Source organism: Tasmannia lanceolata, unplaced genomic scaffold (assembly GCF_043159265.1).
Source record: "Tasmannia lanceolata isolate RefF3 unplaced genomic scaffold, GAP_Taslan_0.1 ptg000016l, whole genome shotgun sequence".
Taxonomy (NCBI): Eukaryota; Viridiplantae; Streptophyta; class Magnoliopsida; order Canellales; family Winteraceae; genus Tasmannia; species Tasmannia lanceolata.
Window position 1 is genome coordinate 9,446,949 of NW_027518693.1, and position 19,093 is coordinate 9,466,041.

Sequence of the window (19,093 nt, forward strand, 5' to 3'; positions counted from 1 at the left end):
AAAACCCACCAAAATGGATGGCTAGGATTGTCTGATGGATGAGACTTCTTGGGAATGGAAATCTCAAATTGAGGGTCATGCATGGGGCCCGCCTGTACAGTTTGCCGGGCCTAGTAAAACTCTTATGTTTATTCTTCTACACATAATTCCAGTATAGTAGAGCATATAATGGGCTTGGTTACAATAATGAACTTACCCTCAAATGACTATTAACACAGAAAATAGACTGCAATCTATTTACAGAGCTGGAATTCAGATCCATACATGTTTGTTATATAAGCAGCTAATAACTGAAGAATATTTTAAGTTCCTGCTTGATTTTAAAGTTCACTCGTACAAAACATGAAAGAATCTGAGTTGACATGGCAGCAAAGTGGCTTACTAGCTTTTATATACCACTGTCACAATGAAACTTTTGAATTATAAGTTTTGCTCCTTCAACCAGCCTCTTCACCACTTCTCCTGCTGGTAGGATCTCCTTGATAAGTCCCACCCCTTGTCCTGCATACATAGCCATGCTTTCAATGTCACCTGTTGTCGTCGCATTCGGAACCGTGCCAGCAAAACGCCTAATCTCTTTATCCTGTCAGAAAAATGAAGTCATGTAAAGGAAACTATATCACAAGCCTTCTTCAAATCTTCATGAACATAAAGAAGAAAACATCACTCTCAAATTCTTTATTTTATAATGGCAGATCACCCTCAAATTGTTATATAGAGCCAAAGAAGAGATTCACCAATATGTTTGACAAGCCCAGTGTAACTGCTCAGCAGAGGAGAGAGTTAATGACGTATGTCTTAGTGATTTTGCAATGGATTGTTATGTGAACATAGCAGCTTTTGAATAAATAAAGTGGTCTTTTCTTTCTTGATAACTTGAACTTTTTAATCACAAAGCAAAGAAATCAGAGAGCAATTAGATAGAAACTCTAGTATGATTGAAGGTGCTCTTGGCTACTGATATTGGCACTACCATACCATCATTACCATGATTCTCTCTCTCTCTCTCTCTCTCTCTCTCTCTCTCTCTCTCTCTCTCACACACACACACACACACACACACACACACACAGTTCAGTTCAGTTCAGTTCAAATCAAATCCAATTTACATTTTAGAAAAAGATCAATCTGTCCCTACTTTCACCCCTACTTTTCCACATTCAATCAATGACCAAGTCCTTGGATATGAGCACTCAAATAGGATACTATCCCAAGTCTGCAAGAAGCTGCTCAAGAAGGTGCTCTTGGCTACTGATATTGGCACTACCATACCACTCTCTCTCTCTCTCTCTCTCTCTCTCTCTCTCTCTCTCTCTCTCTCTCTCTCTCTCTCTCTCTCTCTCTCTCTCTCTCTCTCACTTCACTTCAGTTCAGTTCAAATCAAATCCAATTTACATTTTAGAAAAAGATCAATCTGGCCCAACTTTCACCCCTACTTTTCCGCATTCAATCAATGACCAAGTCCTTAGATATGAGCACTCAAACAGGATACTATCCCAAGTCTGCAAGAAGCTGGTCAAGAAGCCTTCAATTGCTACCAAGCCTATCAACCAGATAATTTTCCTCAAGCACTTGCAACTATGTCCATTGCTTCTCCATCTAATCCTAAATTGGTATCCTAATACAGTTGCTTCAAATTATATGACTGGCAATCTAGGTTGCTTCTCCATCTAATCCTAAATTGGTCTCCTAATACAGTTGCTTCAAATTATATGACTGGCAATCTAGGAATCTTATTTACAGTGGTGCCTTATACTCTGGCTGTGATAAATTTTTTGTTGATGGCCACTTAATCCATATGAACTAAATACTCTTTCTAAGGCACTTGCAGCTATGCACATTATTCAACACAAACCAAGTAGTATCCTAAATTCCACAAAATATGATTGACAATCAATAGGGTGTGTCCTTATAATGGTGCCTTAATACTGGTTGGGATAAAACTATGTTACGATGGCAGTTCTATACCTACATCTCATATTAGCAATGTATCCTTCACTCTTACTTAGGCAAGCATTCCATTACTAGCATTCTTCTATTGTCCAACATTAAGTGTATTCTTCTTATGCCCATCATTAAGAAGTATCTTATTCAAAATGGTTAATATACTTGGAACCTTCATGTCTCCTTTAAGTTGGGATTTTGTGGTGAAGGTTGTAAGCGACACGGGTTGAACATGGGAACAGAGCATGATGTGTGTGTTTTCAAGACTTGTGGAAGTCATAAGTTTGCATGTAACGGCCATGACACCTCGAACTCTCTCCTCGTTCAAAGTATATATCACTATTTGGCATTAATGACCCAGACATCCAACTACAAAGTCAGTGACTCCAAAAATTTAAGTCAAAAGTTATCTCCAGTTGTGGAAAGGGAAACAAAAAAATGGCACTTACTATTAACAGTTCATGAGATGATTTTCCATTCCAAGTAAAACATTTTGGGATCTTGGCCCTGTCCATGATTCATTTATGGCTGGTTTTACTTTTAATTATTCTTCATATTTTCCAATGATTACAGTAGAATTAGAGATGCTTAAAAGGTATAGATTTCTTCAAGTTTTTTGTACAGTTTTAACATATAGTGGAGTGAATTTTGATGCTATAAGATTTTTTAAAGTGATGCTGGTAGTGAATTTACCTCAGATGCCTTCTCTACTCACTTTGATTCTCATGGGATTGCATGTCATTTAACACACACACACACACACACACACCAGCAAAAGGGAATTTCTGAGAGCAAGCATAGGCAAGGTCCCTTAGAGGCAAGGCCGAGCGCTTCACTGTCAGTGTATGTGATGTCGAAGTTTCACATTCTGTTGATCTGAATAAAGGATTCTCCAAAGTACTAGTCTCTGCATTTCCTTGACACAACTAATAATAAGCATTTTGCATCTAGAAACCTTGATTTGGAACATGGAGAAGAGGCTCCAAGAGTAGTCAGAAGCTCTGACCAATCATGAAAGATCCTACCAGGCAGAAAATAACAAGACTTGTCTAAAAGCAAATATTTAAGATCAAATAGGAAGGGATGGAACAATTAGGAGTCACTGGCTCCAGTTACCACATAGGTATATACTCAAGCCCACAGACTAGACGATGAGGAAGCCATTCCTCCAGTTCCTAAGTTGTGATATGTAGCATCCTGCCCATGTCTTTTCAAGGAAACATCCATGTACCAAAAGGATGTCTACCTTTATTATACCACATAGAGAGGAAAACCACAACTTTTAATTTCAGAAAACTTACTCTTTGCCTACATTTCAAGGTACAGAAGTATACAGTTGACTGGCTAAACAAGGCAAGAAAAAAAAGAAAAGATAACTGGCTAAATGAACTCCTAGTCCTCTTCTCCTTTGAAGACCTTGCATCTATTTAAAACCTTCTCTTATTTTTGTTACTCATTAGCCGACCCCAACTAGTTTGGGACAAAGGCTTAGTTGAGTTGAGATTAGGGAAAAAACACAGTATGCTCAAATAAACAGGAACAGAAAGCATGGTTATCTACACAAACATGGCAATTTGAACTTCGAATAATTTCCATGTTTATTGACTTATTCATTCATGATTATTTTCATCAGTTCCCATGATCAATGTTCTAAAAAGCGCTGGGCGGAGCTAGGCGGCTGACTGACCTCCCAGCGCCCAGGCGGCGCCTAGGCGTTTTGAGGCGTTTTTCATTTTTTTTAGATATTAATATATTTTCATAATATCTTGCATATTTTTATATAAAATACAAATACTTGAATACAAAACAATCCAAACCATTATATGCATAAGCACTAAACATTAAATAATAATAAAAAGTAAAAAACGCCCAGTGCCTGGGCGGCCGCCTAATAACGCTCAGGCGGTGAGACCGCTTTTTTAAACGCCCAGGGCCTGGGCGGTGCATTTTTTCTGCGCCCAGCGCCTAAGCGGCCGCCTTTTAGAACAGAGCCCATGATGTCAAACAATGTAGTTATGACACTACAAATACACATTATTCTAGTAAAATATTTTAATTAATATGATTTTTCCAAGGAAAATACTAATATCCAGAATACAAATGTCACTAGAAGCGGAAAATTTTCTCTGAGCTGATGAATAGAACTGGTATGTGCCATTTGAACTACCAACTTTAAATTCAGAACTGTAACCAGAGAAAAATTATGGCACTAAGTATTCTCTCTATACTTCTAAGCAAATAATCTACTATTAAGGTTGCAAAAGAGAGAAAATGCTGACCATTGCATATATTATTGAATGGCCAATGACGGGCTGATTGTCCTCGTTTTCATGTTCTGGAAGAAGCCTCCAATCATTAAAGAAAGGTGTCCGTAGAACACGTTGTGGTGCAGGCCATCTTGAACGGCCAAATATATTGGTATACTCAGTTTCGTCTAGTTGAACCAATTTCCTTTTATACGTGGGATGAGCGTAGCTTTCCTCCGTAGCAACAAATCTATGTATTGAAACAAATCTAAGTAGGTCAAAATGCACTTTGATGACTTTAGCATGAAACTTTGACTTAGAATCATGGATTTAAATTTCGGTTTCGGTCCCTACTGAAACCGATTTTATTTATTTTTTCAAATTTCGGTCTTTTCAGCAGAAATTTTTACAATTTCCGTCAAAATGACCAAATTTCGGCCAAAATCCAAACTGAAATCTGAAATTTTCAGATTTTGGACCCACCAAAATTTCGGATTTCGGCCGAAATTTAAAACAACGCTTAGAATTATTGTAGGAACATAAATAAAATAGCATGTTGTGGACCTAGTTCCAAGACAAATTCCCTGAGCACCAAGAGCCAATGCGGCAACATAACCACGGGAATCCACTATACCCCCGGCAGCAATGACAGGTATATCATGACCGGAAACCAAATCAACTACCCTAGGCAACAGGGTCATCAATCCATCCTGCACCAAGGTCAAAAGCAAATCGGGGGTAAGGAGAAATGATCCAAAACTCAAAATTTTCTAAGAAGTATCTAGGACTTATATAAAAGAATTATTCATTCTGAAACAAAAGGTAGAATGCTTAAACCGAACAAAATTTAAATCCGACTGAGATCAGATAAAACCTGTGGATGTTCCTTTTTTACAGTCAACAGTGTGATATCCAGAATACAGTCATAAATGACAATATCTTTTCACTTTCATGTATTCGGAGAGCACACAAACTGGTTACACAGAAAAGATATTAAAAAGCCTAGTTATAATCCAGTGCTAAGTACTCAAACTAGTACATATCTAAGCAAACAAAATGAATAAATTTCAAAAAAAATTCCAGCTTCTACCCTCCAACAAACTGTTAAAATGACAAAAATAATTGAATTAACAAATATATAGAGAGACACAAAAAAATGCCCAATGAGCACATGACAAAATAGTCATGAAATGCAGAAATGTAGTAAGAAGATCATTCCACATCCACTAAATACAGTTATGGATAGAAAAATTTGTTTCTAGAATTTCCTTCAAACTGAGGTATGCCTATAACATAGGCTAATATTGGTTGCACTATCTATAAACAAATGATGGGGAGTCTAGGTTAACTACAATAAAACAACAATACATGCAGGTTCGATCCCAGCTTACCAACCAAAAAAAAAACACCATCACATAGGCGAAAAAACAACCAATAATGGTTTAACAACGTTGAACACCACTTGCCATTTCAAAAAAAAAAACAAGGTCGAACACCAAGTGGTATACGGTGTCACTCGTGTCTAATAATTCAACACATACCATATTTCACATGGAATTCATATAAATATAATTATGTAAAACATATTGGTAGAGCATACCACTAATAAACTTACTGTTTGGTTTTGGTATGTGCTTTGGTTTCAATATGTTTTTCGATGTGCGTGTCAGTTTTGGGGAAATTTTAAACCATGTTTCAGACATAATATACCAGACTCTCTCCCATCAGAGAGTTATTTACATCTAATATAAATAAGATGCAAATCTTTGAGGAAGAATCAAATTAAAGTTGCTAACAGATAACTACATTTGAACCGCTAGACAAAATGTTTAGTTCCATGGATATCTTCTGGAGTCAGAATGTTTTATGCCTTTCGACAATTAAATCAGCCTTTAGTTTGTTTACGGCAACCTCTATAAATCAAAATTATAATTTATAAATACTTAGAAAGTAAACTCATGAGTTAGTTCACTAAAAATAAAGGCACCTGGTCAACTTCAACATTTTCTCAAAAGAAAAGTAAATACTTACGAATTTCGAATGCAAAACAAACAATTCAGAAAGAAATACTTTCCTATTCGCATTTTAACGAGCATTACGTAGTTTATACTTACTACAGGCACAGGATTCAAGAATATATCAACAGAGAACCTGCTCTTGCCCAAGGTTGACGGTTTAATATACAGTGACTCTGATTTTATGGTTGTTGTTGTTGGTTTTCTTTTCTTTTTTTAGCATTTTTTTATGGTTGTTTTATCTGACACCCAAGATTACATTTCAGAAAACATGTGCCAATACCTGACCAAGAACGTGCCCTCCAGCTTCATGTCCTTGGAGGATGATTGCATCTACACCGCTATTCATAGCTTTTTCTGCATCTTCAAATGATCCAACCTTTCATAAACAAAACAAAATTGTTAACAGAAATGGTCAAGAGGAGAAAATGACTTGACTAGAAATAGTCAAATAGCAAGTTATAAGTATTCCTTAGCAGTGAAAAATATTTCAACATATTAGTAGAGATTTCTACTGAATTTGCATTTACAAATCCATACATTTAATCTATTGAATTATTATCTTAACAAAGGAAACACAAAGATCGACATAAATAACAAATAATTTCAAGTCCTGTTGATAAGAAGCACTGTGGAATTACTGAGATTACAAATATTTTTGGATTTCAAAACATCTCCTCCAACATGAGGGACATTTAAAGAAAAATCACATCTTAACAGTTGAGCAATAACAAAAAAAAAAATTTGTTTCACTTCCCATAATTATGCAAGATCCACATGGTCAAGAATAATCAACACGAATGAGTATTTACCCAAATTATGCAAAGATGCTGTCTAGTCCCAACTTAATACCAGTGGAGCATCATCATAACCATAAACGAAAAGAAAATTTTCCATAGCATTCATTTTTTAAGACAGGTGGGGTGACTTTAACGAATTAACTTCTTGGCAGCGAACCTCAAACAGAAAATTGAAGAGGCAGGATGAAGTCCTTAATGCAGAAAAACAAAGGGTGCTCAAAGAAGTAAATAGGATATGAAAGAAAATAACTCCACTTAGTAGGTTTCTATCTTTTAGGTTGTTAATTGCCTATTTATAGGCCTCTTTACAGCTTATTTTGTAACTTTTGATGATTATTGAATAAAGATTCTGCTCCCTTTAATTCTGGTTTTCTTCTTCTCTCTTCTGATTTCTTCTCTTCTCTCCCTAAATTCGTCTATTCTTCTGGTTATTTCCGTCTCTTCTTCAGGTTATTTTTCGTCTCTTCTTCCCCTATTCTTCTAATTCTATCCCCTTTCGTCTATTTCTCTCCCATTTTCTCAATTTTTCTTCACGGTGCTGCATCACCACTTCTTTTGAAAACTGATAAAACAAAGATTATTCCAGATTGGACACCGGATATAAGGGCTACGAAGAAAAAGAAACTGATTTAAGCAATAGCTATCTTCAAGAAGGAAAAAAATCAATAGCACTCAAGAATGACCCAAACAAGAACAACAAAATGCAAAATCTTTGAGAGACTTATAACAGACCTCCACAAGATATCTGAAATCACTTGTCTCAGGGTATGTGATTTCCCTGAATTTTAGACTAATAAAATTTTCAATGCATAATGTCCTATCCTAGCAATGCTTTTGCCACTTGACGTAATTTACTTTATGCTATTGTGAAATTAAAAAATAGTCATAACTCCAACTGTGACTTATATAAGAGAGCTTGAAATGGCAAAAAAGTGGCATTCTACACAACCGGAAGTCTAAATTAAATCATTAACATCATGAAGTTATCAGTCACAAGCATTCATAACTCACTTGATGAACAACCTTGACCCCTGCTTGATGAGCTTCATCCGTGAGCTCCTTCGGATATTCACCCCAGGAAACCAGCAGTAGCGCAACCTTTTCCTCCAAAATAACATTTATACTTTCCTTGTGAGGGAATTCCAGAACAACCCCAACCCCAAACGGTTTGTCTGTCAAGGTTCTTGTCTTTCTTATCATCTCCCTCACAATATCAGGTGTGTCCTGGCAAATCCCAATTTTAGAAGATTATTAATAGATTAAATGATAGCTGACGAAAACGAAAAAAAATGAGCTCAATACATTTCTGGAAATTAGTTTCTTAAATAATTGAGATATGCTAGCGTCCATCGCAGAAGGCATTTCGCGGATGGCCTGTTGCATGTGAGAGAAGCCAGCTCATGAATGAAGACAAAATCTGCTGAAAAGTGAGCCTCTGTGGCTGCTCTCACATGCAATAGGCCATCCACGAAATGCCTTCGGCGATGGATGCTAGCAAATCCCTAAATAATTTTGAAATCCTTAAGTCACAATCTACATTTTTTTCAATATTTTCATTAAGAAAAAGGCAAAAAATGCGGATATTCAACTCAAGCACAAATTTTGAATTGGCGTCACAGTAAAAGCATTCATCTAGAAAACCCAATAAGAAGAAAGATAGAGTGATAGCACATCTAATAGGTTTTGTCTCAAGTTAAATCAATAAATATTCAAAAGTAAGAACAGTTTCACACATCTGATTATTAGTAGATATATAATGGCTCAATCATGGCCGCAACCACCATTTATAATATGACTATTTATAAGAAGGCCTGTAAATTCAACATAAAATTCACATTTGAAACTTTATCGATCTGTCTCCATGCTACATGTGTCGTAGATTTCCAAACTAAACCCTAAAACAAGAGGACAATACTGTAGGGAATTTAACCGGGTAGAACTCACCCCTAAAAGCTAGCCAATAGAGGGAGGGTGCCCATTCCCCTTTAACCCAACCACATCTATTTGCTCTTTCCGATGTGGGATCTTGCTTTCGCATGGAACCCCAACAATCTCCCCCTCCACGTGGAAGCAACGTGGACAATCTCGCCCCTCCACGAGGCGACAACGTGGGAACCACGAGATACTACACCGAGGTTTCTGAGATCTTCCCCGAGGGACATTTCCGCCCTCGGAGGCAAACCGGGGTTACGTCACCCTGAGCTCTGATACCAATTGTAGCGAATTTAACCGGGTAGAACTCACCCCTAAAAGCTAGCCGTTAGAGGGAGGGTGCCCATTCCCTTTTAACCCAACCACGTCTATTTGCTCTTTCCAGTGTGGGATCTTGCTTTTGAGTGGAACGCCAACAAATGGCAACAATGATACAGCTGAGATTTACAAGCAGAAATGGTCAATGCAATCGTGCAAGCACAGAATATTATCCACGGTGCATCGGAAGAATTTTGTAAAATGGGACTCCGCATTAAAGTATCCGTAGCAGTATTTAGAACTCGTACTTGGGTAAGGACTTGCCCAATGTAAAACCAAGTGGACTTGGGCTTGTAGAACATTGACATGATGAGTTTTTTATTGACTCGAACGAGTCAAAGGAGTTTTTCATGAATTCTAGCCTAATTATAATACATTTATCTAAAAAAATTTCCCAACATCTTTTGCTAATTGTAAGTATCAAGTTCCAACGCCACCGTTAAAATGCCAACGACTAGGTCTTCATCTTGTTATATATACTAGAGGTTAACATGCTAGTTCTTCATTAATTCGCAAATGAAGTGGTATTTAATGTTGGTATGCTATATACACATGTGAAAAGAGGAATTCATGACTAGAGATACCAATTTGTTATCACAGTTAATTGTTCTTAGACCGGCTTAAGGATGGTGCATTTCCTCAAGGTTTTTTTTCCTCAACCAAAGGCTAGCATGTACAAGTTCACGGCATTCTATTCATGGCTTTTGGAAGATAAAAGCTTAGAAGCACGAAGCAGGTGCGGGTGCGGGGGCGGGGGCAGAGGCGGAGGTGGGGAAGCGTGGGGTCTAGGAGAGTCTAAGTTTGGGAGCGTCATGGGAGCATGTATGCAATATATTCTCTATATATCTTTCAAATTCAAGTACATCAAGAAATAATAGTTTCTAACAATTTTCATAGGTATCTTTCGAAATTTAAGTACAACAAAAGGCATTAACTTCTAACCATCTTCGTTTACGTGCACCCGTTCTTTGTGCCTTCTGAAGATGCACAAGCCTTTGTGCTTGCTCCAATGAAGTACTTTAAAGAGTTAGAGGAAGTTGGTGATAGTGGGACTTATGGAGAAATAGAACCCGGTTGGGAGGGTCATGGGAGCGGTTGCCATCTCTTTGGGGTCGCGCTCCCTGGAAGCTCCTTCCTAAGGAGCGCCGAATCGAGGTTCCGAGGTGGGAGCAGCACCCCGAGGGAAGATTTCTGCTTCTAAGGATAAAAGTGATATTTTTTTCCACCGTTGAAGACCAAATGAAAACACAACTCTAGAGATGTAATATGTAGCACAAACCGCAAAGTACTCTCATCCATTTCAGATGTCCAAACACTATCATGATAATGATGTCAAATTTCTGCTTGTCACCTTACAGTATGAACATTTGCTATGCATCAATTACAATCACATTTAACTTGAACTTGGTTCTCTACACCAACATGACACAGATTGCCTTGTACCCATTTGGAAGTTGAGTCATTTTCCATACGCCGTTCTTTCAGATAACATAAAAGAGTTTACCATGTTTTGTAGTTAAGTATTTCTTCAAAGTAGACAGGATCTTACTATAAAAGTAAAATATAGTAAACATATTCGCCAAGAACAGACACAACATTGTTGTGGCATTTTTCAAAATATAAGAGGTGGCAAGAAACCAAAAGAGCATGAGAAGGATTATTTTGAGTACGATCAATAGATGGGGAAAAGTACATAGAGATGGGTTGTTAGAAGGAACGGTAACAGGTGCTCCTTTATCTATGATTATCGGCAAGGTGAATATTGTTGGATTATTTTCCTTTAGCGTACAAAAGGATAAAATATATAGTTTCAAAATTTCTTGGTTTTGGAGAGAATTTTAAAATTTCACGAGTGTACACTTGTTGTTGGGGGTTCCACGCAAAAGCAAAAGATCCCACATCGGAAACGTGAAGGGATGTGGATAGGGATATAAGGACTGGGGCACCCTCCCCTTAACGGCTAGCTTTTAAGGGTGAGTTCTACCCGGGTCCCAACAAGTGGTATCAGAGCTAGGGTGTGGTAACCCCGGTGTGCCTCCGAGAATGGTGAAATTCCCTTGGAGAAGATATCGTAGTTCCCACGTTGCCGCCGTGTGGAGGGCGATATTGTCCACGTTGCTTCCACGTGGAGGGGGAGATTGTTGGGGGTTCCATGCAAAAGAAAAAGATCCCACATCGGAAACGTGAAGGGATGTGGATGGGGATATTAGGATTGGGGCACCCTGCCCTTAACGGCTAGCTTTTAAGGGTGAGTTCTACCCATGTCCCAATACTTCTGACATGAGCGACTTCTGTGTCCTAGAGGTATCTGTTGCGCAGCCCTTTTGCAATAAGATTCAATCAATGTAAGAAGTAAAATCTGCCTTAAGGACAGTATATTTAACAGGTGCCTCATCCGATAAGTGAATTCCTTCATACTTTATTTTGTGTTGCCCTTTATAGTTGATTTCATCATCTGCATATGGTGACTATTTTCATTCCCTCTCACACTACATATTATTTCCATAAACCTGAAACAAACAAATATTTATTTCAAGTTTTTTTCTCTTCTTCTCTAGGCCAATTTATTCTCATGAAAGGAAAAAGTTAATGCCCACGCATTTCTCAATTCTTATTGAGAATTCAAAACCACCAAAAAGTAAATGCCCAGACACTTCTCAATTCTCATTGAGAAGTCAAAACCAAGAAACCCTGCTGTGTTTAGCTCAAACACAACAAACCCATGTTCCTCTTCCTACCATGGAAACAGAGTACTTACTAAAAGACCAAAGAACAGGAAAAACAAGAACACAAGCAACTACAACCAGAACTGCTGAAATTTCTTTCGGTAAGTTAGTTAAGGAAATCCTTGAAATTTGGAGGTGTATTTTCCTCATCCACTCACACTACAGTCCAGATTCTTTAATTATTTCTGCTTTTAGATGTGCTCAGCTCGGTATGCCGAAGGTTCGAGTTAGATAAGTATTTTATATTGTGGTGTTGATGCAGTGCCAACGTGACAGCCATGTCAATTCTAGGTGGCTTGGGTGGAGTTCCAAGATGCATTCTCGCTACAATGCAGCAGCCAGATTTTGAACCTGATTTTTGGACTTCTAGATGGAAGAATTTTGAAAAGTGGTAAACTAGAAAGTTGTAGGCATTTTTGTGTTGTTTCCAACAAGTATAGGAGCTCAAAATCGGAAAAGTGGTTAGAGAGTGATGGCAGTTTTAATAGACTGTGCCGGTGGGTTCTCAAACTAGTTAAGTTTTGTGAGTTTCAAAGCAATTCATGATATGTGAGTCCCTAAGTTAGCCAGTGGAGAAGCTTGAATGAATTTTCTCTTCGAGTCTTTCATTTAAAGGGATAGAAATCATCTGTAAAAGAGGGTTTTGGATTTTGATAACCGTATGATAACCGTATGATAACCTTATGTAAGTGGTGATATATCAATTGAGTTGAGCATTGCTCCCGTTTTCTTCTTCTCCTCTTGGTTGTGTCACTGTTCTAATTTCTTCTTCTTCCCTCTTAAGCACCGGCAATAGGTGTGATTTCTTTAGTATTTTGTATGGGTTTTAGAGGCAAGGTGGCATGTCCTCCTCTTGTACTTTTTTATTTCTATCAATAAAATTTCAAGTGCCACCTCGAATTCCTAAATAAATTCTGGGTTGATAATATAAAAAAAAAAACTCTCCACTTGAAGCCACCAATTTAGATGGTCAGTATCATCTGATCAATGTCAGGTTTGTGCCAAGGCCAACCCACAATAAGACCCAACAAATGGACGATCCAGATCCTCCATTGTACGGTGATGATGGGCAACACAACCCAAAAATCAACGATCCAACCCACCATTTATGGTGGGCCACCATGGATGTGTCATAGTTCCTAAAATAAATCCATAGACCGTTGATCATATTTTCATAATTTTACCCCGTCCATTTTAAAGCTACCATTTACATCATGGTTAGGAAAAATATCCTAACAGTTTCATTTTTGTGAGGTGAGCAATCCATGGTAAAGCCCAGAAGACGGACGGTTGGATGAGGTACCATAAGAAATGAAATTTTAGTAAATGAAAGAAAAGAGAGAATAATACCCCATCAGGAGCTCTGAGAATTCCAATTGCACCCGCATTAGCAACGGCAGAAACTAGTTCCGGACCCGAAATATCGGGACCCAAAGGCCCTTGGACGATTCCGTATTCGAACCCCAAAATCCCTCTCCAACCCATGCTCTCTCTCTCTGAAAAAATTTCAATCTTCCACTGAGAGGGAAGTGAGGAATTGGAAAGCAGTTAATATTGGAGGCTTGGAGCAATGGAGAGAAAAAAAAAAAAGCTAAGCGGGGTCGTCTAAAATGCGCACTTGGTGCAATGCACCCACCTTAAAACGTAAGCAACGACATCAGAATGTAACTTTGTATTATATATTGGGTTGGCGGCTAGTGGCTGAATTTCAAGACAAAATAGTAGAGATCCCATCAGAATAAGATACATTATTTGGGACTTTAGTTGACCCATTATGACGACAAGTAACGCTTGATGATTTAGGTATTAGAAATCAAATTGGCTAACGATTCACATTCATTCGACATGATAGGACAACTATGCACAAGTAAATGGACAAAGTAGAGGGGCAAATCTGGTTGCATTGTGCACAAGTAAATGGAAAAGTAATAGATAGAAACAAATCACAAAATGAACTCCGAGAATTTACGTGGTTCAGCCAATAAGATCTTTCATTATAAGAAAACAAAATACAAAAATTACAATGGGTAACCGATAAACCCGCAAACCCCAACCCTTTTCTTCTCTTCTCAGCTAAGACTAGTGCACAAGGATAACTCAGAAAAAAAACCCATTAGAAAACACTCGAGAAAGACCATGAGAAAACTCTATCCCTCTCTCTCTTTCTATATTAGGTAACTAACCGCTACGCCAAAAGCTCCATAGCTGTTGGAGCGCATTACGCTACGACCTTTAAACTTGTCTCGTACGAGCTAGGTCCCACCTAGTCCCATACCTAGGAAGGCTCCCACTCAATACTGTAGCTTTCCACTGTGCTTCCATATCCGTTGTCTTCAGTGACCTACTCTGTGATAACTTTCACTCGGGATCTCTCCAAGCAACCATTTCTGAAGGTCACCCATTCCGTGGCAGCCTGCTCTGTGACGACTCTCTCTAAAAATTTTCCAAGCCGCCCTTTCTTCAAGTCACCTCTTCCGCGTCGAGTAGTCCTCTCCACATGTCATCCTTCCATGGCGGCCCACTCTATGACGTCTTTCTCTCTAAATTTTTTTCGGGCAGCCCTTTCTTCAAGTCACCCATTCCGTGTCGGCCCACTCTATGAAAACTTCACTTTGACAACTTTTTACCACGTGGCCCTTTTCAGGTAATCCTCCCCACATATCGCCCTTTGTGTGACTCAAACATAGGACATCGCGGCTGCTTTGATTCCAAATGTTAGGTACCTAACCAATACACAAAAAGCTCCAAAACTATTGGAGCGTATTAGGCTAAGCTCTTTTAAACCTGTCTCATACCAAGCTGGGACCCACCTAGTCCCATATGCAGGTAGGCTCCCCACTCAGGACCATAACACACTTCCTCCCTCTCCCTTTCTCTTTTTCTCTGACCTTGACCTTGTGCCTCTAGCCGCACGTCACAAGAGCAGAAACACATGTTTTTCCTCCTCTCAATGGCAGGTTAATGTGTTGCAGTCTCTCCTCTCAATGGTAGGTTAATGTGTGGTATCTGAGGGTTTGTATCATCCTATGGAAATGATTTTTGGGGAACAACCTATATAAATTGTGGTCCAACAAATGAATGGTTTGGATCATCCTATAGAGTGAGGCGTACAATACATTTTGAAAAATAATGGACTATGCGGCCACACACCATATAACTGGAAGGAAGCTTTGATACGATTATTCTAAGCCCTTGTGTTGGACCCATGGGCAGTTTCCTTGGGGTGGCACCAAGATTACAAGATGAACAATTTTCTCATACATAACCAAACATGTGAGACCCAAAAATTGCCTTTTATCATTGAATGCTAAAAGTGATTTTCCGCACATTTGTAAATAATTTAGGGGTGCAACTCGGGTCGGGTCGGGTCGAGGCCAACCCAAATCTAAACCGATGAGGTTCAACCCGACCGGAGGAAACACTTTTTTCCAACCCGAACCTGACCCGACTTGACTTGTTCTCACATCATAACTTAAATTTAAAGTTGAAAAATTCTTCAAGAAAGTCAGCCAATGCTAGGCAGTTATTGGGCCCCACATCAGCCTTGTTTACATGTTCAAATCCTTTTAACTACAAAGGAAAATCGTAAAGCCAGTCAAATTTCATTGAGAACAACTTGATCGGATGATCTAGGCCATCGATCTACAAACCCACTTTAGGGTTCTAGCAACAACAAATTAATTGTTCATTTTCCTTCACAATAGGGCATGAGTGTCTTGGTGTCAAATACATGCCCCAATATGGCCCTCTGTAGCACCCAAAAATTTGCCTCTTATGATAGTAAGAGTGACTTTCAGCCTAACCCCTTTTACCATTGGTTGTAAAAGCAAAAACAATTTCTATTTTCTAATACGCAAGAGAAGCCAAAATGGTTAATAAGAAATAATCCAAGAATTTATACCATTTTTTCTTTACATATACAAGAAAAAGACCCCCCAAAACTCATTACAACGCCCCTTTTCATCACACGACGGTGGAACACGAAGATGTCGAAGGGTCAAACACGGCCGGAAGCAAATACTTCCTCCCGTTCACCCCCTGCGCATTATAGCTAGCACCCGTACTGAGGTCCACCAAAAGCTCCCCTGCGTAACCAGGATAAGCCCCCTTTCCGTACACCCCAGGACAAGCCGAAGCCACCTCTAGCGGTGCGTCCGCGGGACCTTGGAAGTAACCGTTCCCGAACGGGTCGGTCACCGTTCCAGCCAAAAGACTCGCTATATTTACGACCATGCCATCCAAGCCCACATCATTGTTTGGGGCGACTAAAGGCGGACCCTGGGGTCCGTATATGGGCTGGTGGAACGGCCACGCGCATTGACCCGGGCACTGAGTCACCGAGTTTCCGACCCAGATGAATGCCGATTTCTTCTCAAAATCCGACCCGTGAAACCCGCAATTGCTCATGCAAAACCCCTCAACCGTAACGTTCTCGTCGGTTAGAACGAGTGATAACCCACCGGGTTTGGAACTCGCTTTCGCTGCCAACTCGGTGACTTGGGATCGTGTGAGGGTTTTTCCTAGGGAGTAGCTTTCGTCTGAGATTTGGTTAGATAACAAGATAAGCGTACTCTTTTTGGTGGCCATTTGGGTGTAAGTATCAACGATTTTCCACCATTGGGAGACAGGAGGGGTTTTGGGCGAGAGACCCTTTTGTTGTTGAGTAGGATTGAGGGATAGGATGAAATCGGAGACTATGGATTTTTGCGTAGGTGTGAATTTTCCATACCATAGAATAGAGATTGGAACATCTCCACTTAGTAAGACACCGTTGTGGTAGGTTAGAACCATAGGTGGTGGTTGATAAAGGGAGGTTAGCTTTCTAGCCCCAAAACATAGTTCAAGAAAGCTTAGAATGAGAAGAAAAATGAGTGAATTGGGTGCTTTGAAAGAAGCCATTGTAGAGAAGTTTGAAAAGAGGAAGATAGGAGATGGTGATGTGAAGAATAAGATGGTGAGGGGAGTTTATATAGGAGGGTGAGTGCATGAACAGGGCTAGAAGAAAGGAAAAGTGGGATGCTTTTGATGGGCTTTCTTTGCAGGTTCCTGGTGAATGAATGGATCACGAGATTCGATTACACAGATAAGAGGGAGACTTCTTTTTTTATTGTTTTGTCTAGAGATTTGGAGTCTGTCTACATTGGTTTCGCTGCCGGTTTGCATGATGGTATAACAAGCATGTTCATGTTAGGGCGGGCAATTTCACCCGAAAAAGAGGGGACACGCCCCGCCCCGTTTGGGGCGGGGATTCCCCGATTTGGTAGGGGAAGGGGAATTTAAAAATTCCCCGGTGCGGGGAGGGGAAGGGGAAGGGGAAGGGGATGTAGTTGTCCCCTCCCCGCCCCGCCCCGCGCCCGCCCGTTAATCAATGCCATTTTTTTGTATATTTTTAAGTGTTTTTTTTTTACGAAAACTACTAGAAACTCTGTGGATCGGCTACAAGATTTCCCCAAACATAAACTTAGCTTGTCTTTTCCTTTTAATTAGCTTCTGAGAGCATTTTGGGAACTATAATAACCTTTTGACAGATGTTGAAATAATAAAGACAAGCTGAGTGTATGCCATTATCAAAAAATCGTAGTGCCAACATCGGTGGTGAAAATAAAATAATAAATTGCATTTTTATTTTGGTTAGGGACTTAGGGTTTCCTTAATTCCTTCCCACGAAAGAAACATTGCTCAGGTTAGGGACACAGTTCATTTTTTGCATTTTGGTGATTCCCAAGCCTCTGAACATTGCTCAGGCATCTATTTAGGTTTATAACGCCTGTTGGTGCGACTGCTGCGAGGGCACTCAAGAGTCAAGTTAGTACTTCAAGGGATTTTGCTATCTTCTGAAGAGTAAGAAATATATCTCCTTCGTCTACAAGTATGTTAGTTTATAACATTTTTATATATTGAAATTGTATCAAGTTGATTAGGGACACCCATCATCAGTGTATCAATGACTAAAGAGGGGGTGATGTTGGAGTGGGGCGGGGCGGGGATTTTGTCCCTGAAGAATGCGGGGAGGGGAAGGGGATTAGATATTCCCCGTGGGGAGGGGATTCCCCACCATCCCCGCAGAGGGGAGGGGAAGGGGAGGGGGGAAATTCCCCGCAAAGGGGAAGGGGTAGGGGACCCCAACATCCGGCCCCGACCCGCCCCGTTGCCAGCCCTAGTTCATGTAGCAATGGATGCGTGGGAGGTACATTAAAGTATAATGGGAAAATGACTAAAAAAGAGGGCTTTCTACTGCTTAAGACGTGGCAGGGGGGGGTGTTTTGTAAATTACAAATTTGAAGTGATGTTGACTAGTTTGGATGAGTTTGGGACAAAAATGCCCTCATTGTAAAAAAACATTAGTTTTACTCTTTTTTCTTTTACATTATCTCTCTCTCCCTGCAAATACCCCTTCCCGGTAGAAATTTTCCGGCAACTCTCTCTCTAGCTGCAAATACCCCTTGCCGGCGGAAATTTTTCCGCAACTCTCTCTCTCTCTGCAAATACCCCTTGCTGTCTCTTTGCAAATACCCCTTGCCGGCGAAAATTTTCCGGCAACTCTCTCTGTCTCTGTCTCTGTCTCTATCTCGTTGAAAATACCCCTTGCCGGCGGAAATTTTCCGGCAACTCTCTCTCTCTCTCTGCAAATCTCACCGGCAAATCTCTGAGAAAATTTTTTTTTCTCGGAATTCTGCAGTAAACAACACAGTAAAAAAAGGAATTTGCTCGGAAGTCCGAGCTTTTCTCTCGGAATTCTGTAGCAAACATCACAGTTAGAAGAAAAAAAGTTCTCGGAACTCCGAGAACTATTCCAGGCACGTTTAAAGCCCTGGAACGTGCGATTTTTTTTCAATTGCCCATTCTATTTTTCATTCTTTTTCCAATATCTCTCAAACCCTTTCTAAATTCTAACTTTATTAACCATTTTTTCTTAAAATTCCTCAAAATCTAACCCTAATCCATCATATTCTTCCTCAAAAACCCTCTTTTTACCTAAAAACTCAAAACCATTGGTAATCCTAAATAAACAACTTATAAACACTCTAAACCATTGTTATTCCTATATAAACCACTTACAAACACTCTAAACCACTGTTTACGCTATATAAACCACTTGTAAATACTCTAAA

General features: G+C 39.5%; 2 protein-coding genes across 2 annotated transcripts; both read right to left on the reverse strand.

Moving 5' to 3' along the window:
• Nucleotides 1-178: 178 nt before the first annotated feature.
• Nucleotides 179-13,569, reverse strand: LOC143848798 (Aldolase-type TIM barrel family protein). The gene is made up of 6 exons (XM_077357862.1): nt 13,332-13,569; nt 8,017-8,229; nt 6,489-6,584; nt 4,755-4,900; nt 4,224-4,440; nt 179-583 (listed from the first exon to the last, which is right to left on the reverse strand). Exons 1-6 carry the CDS (start codon nt 13,464-13,466, stop codon nt 389-391), a joined length of 1,002 nt encoding a protein of 333 aa, XP_077213977.1. The 5' UTR covers nt 13,467-13,569; the 3' UTR covers nt 179-388.
• Nucleotides 13,570-15,850: 2,281 nt separating this feature from the next.
• On the reverse strand, nt 15,851-17,086 carry LOC143848455 (protein PHOSPHATE-INDUCED 1-like). Its single transcript, XM_077357410.1, has one exon. It carries the CDS (start codon nt 16,878-16,880, stop codon nt 15,945-15,947), a length of 936 nt encoding a protein of 311 aa, XP_077213525.1. The 5' UTR covers nt 16,881-17,086; the 3' UTR covers nt 15,851-15,944.
• Between the last annotated feature and the right edge of the window lie 2,007 nt (nt 17,087-19,093).

Bases quoted from the DNA above. Each gene is read 5' to 3' on its own strand.
- LOC143848798 (XM_077357862.1), bottom strand. From the start codon at position 13,466: ATGGGTTGGAGAGGGATTTTGGGGTTCGAATACGGAATCGTCCAAGGG. The intron at 8,230-13,331 runs GTATTATTCTCT...GGGATTTGCCAG, and splicing joins TTCTCAGAGCTCCTGATGGG to GACACACCTGATATTGTGAG. The intron at 584-4,223 runs GTCAGCATTTTC...TTTTTCTGACAG, and splicing joins ATTCAATAATATATGCAATG to GATAAAGAGATTAGGCGTTT.
- LOC143848455 (XM_077357410.1), bottom strand. From the start codon at position 16,880: ATGGCTTCTTTCAAAGCACCCAATTCACTCATTTTTCTTCTCATTCTA.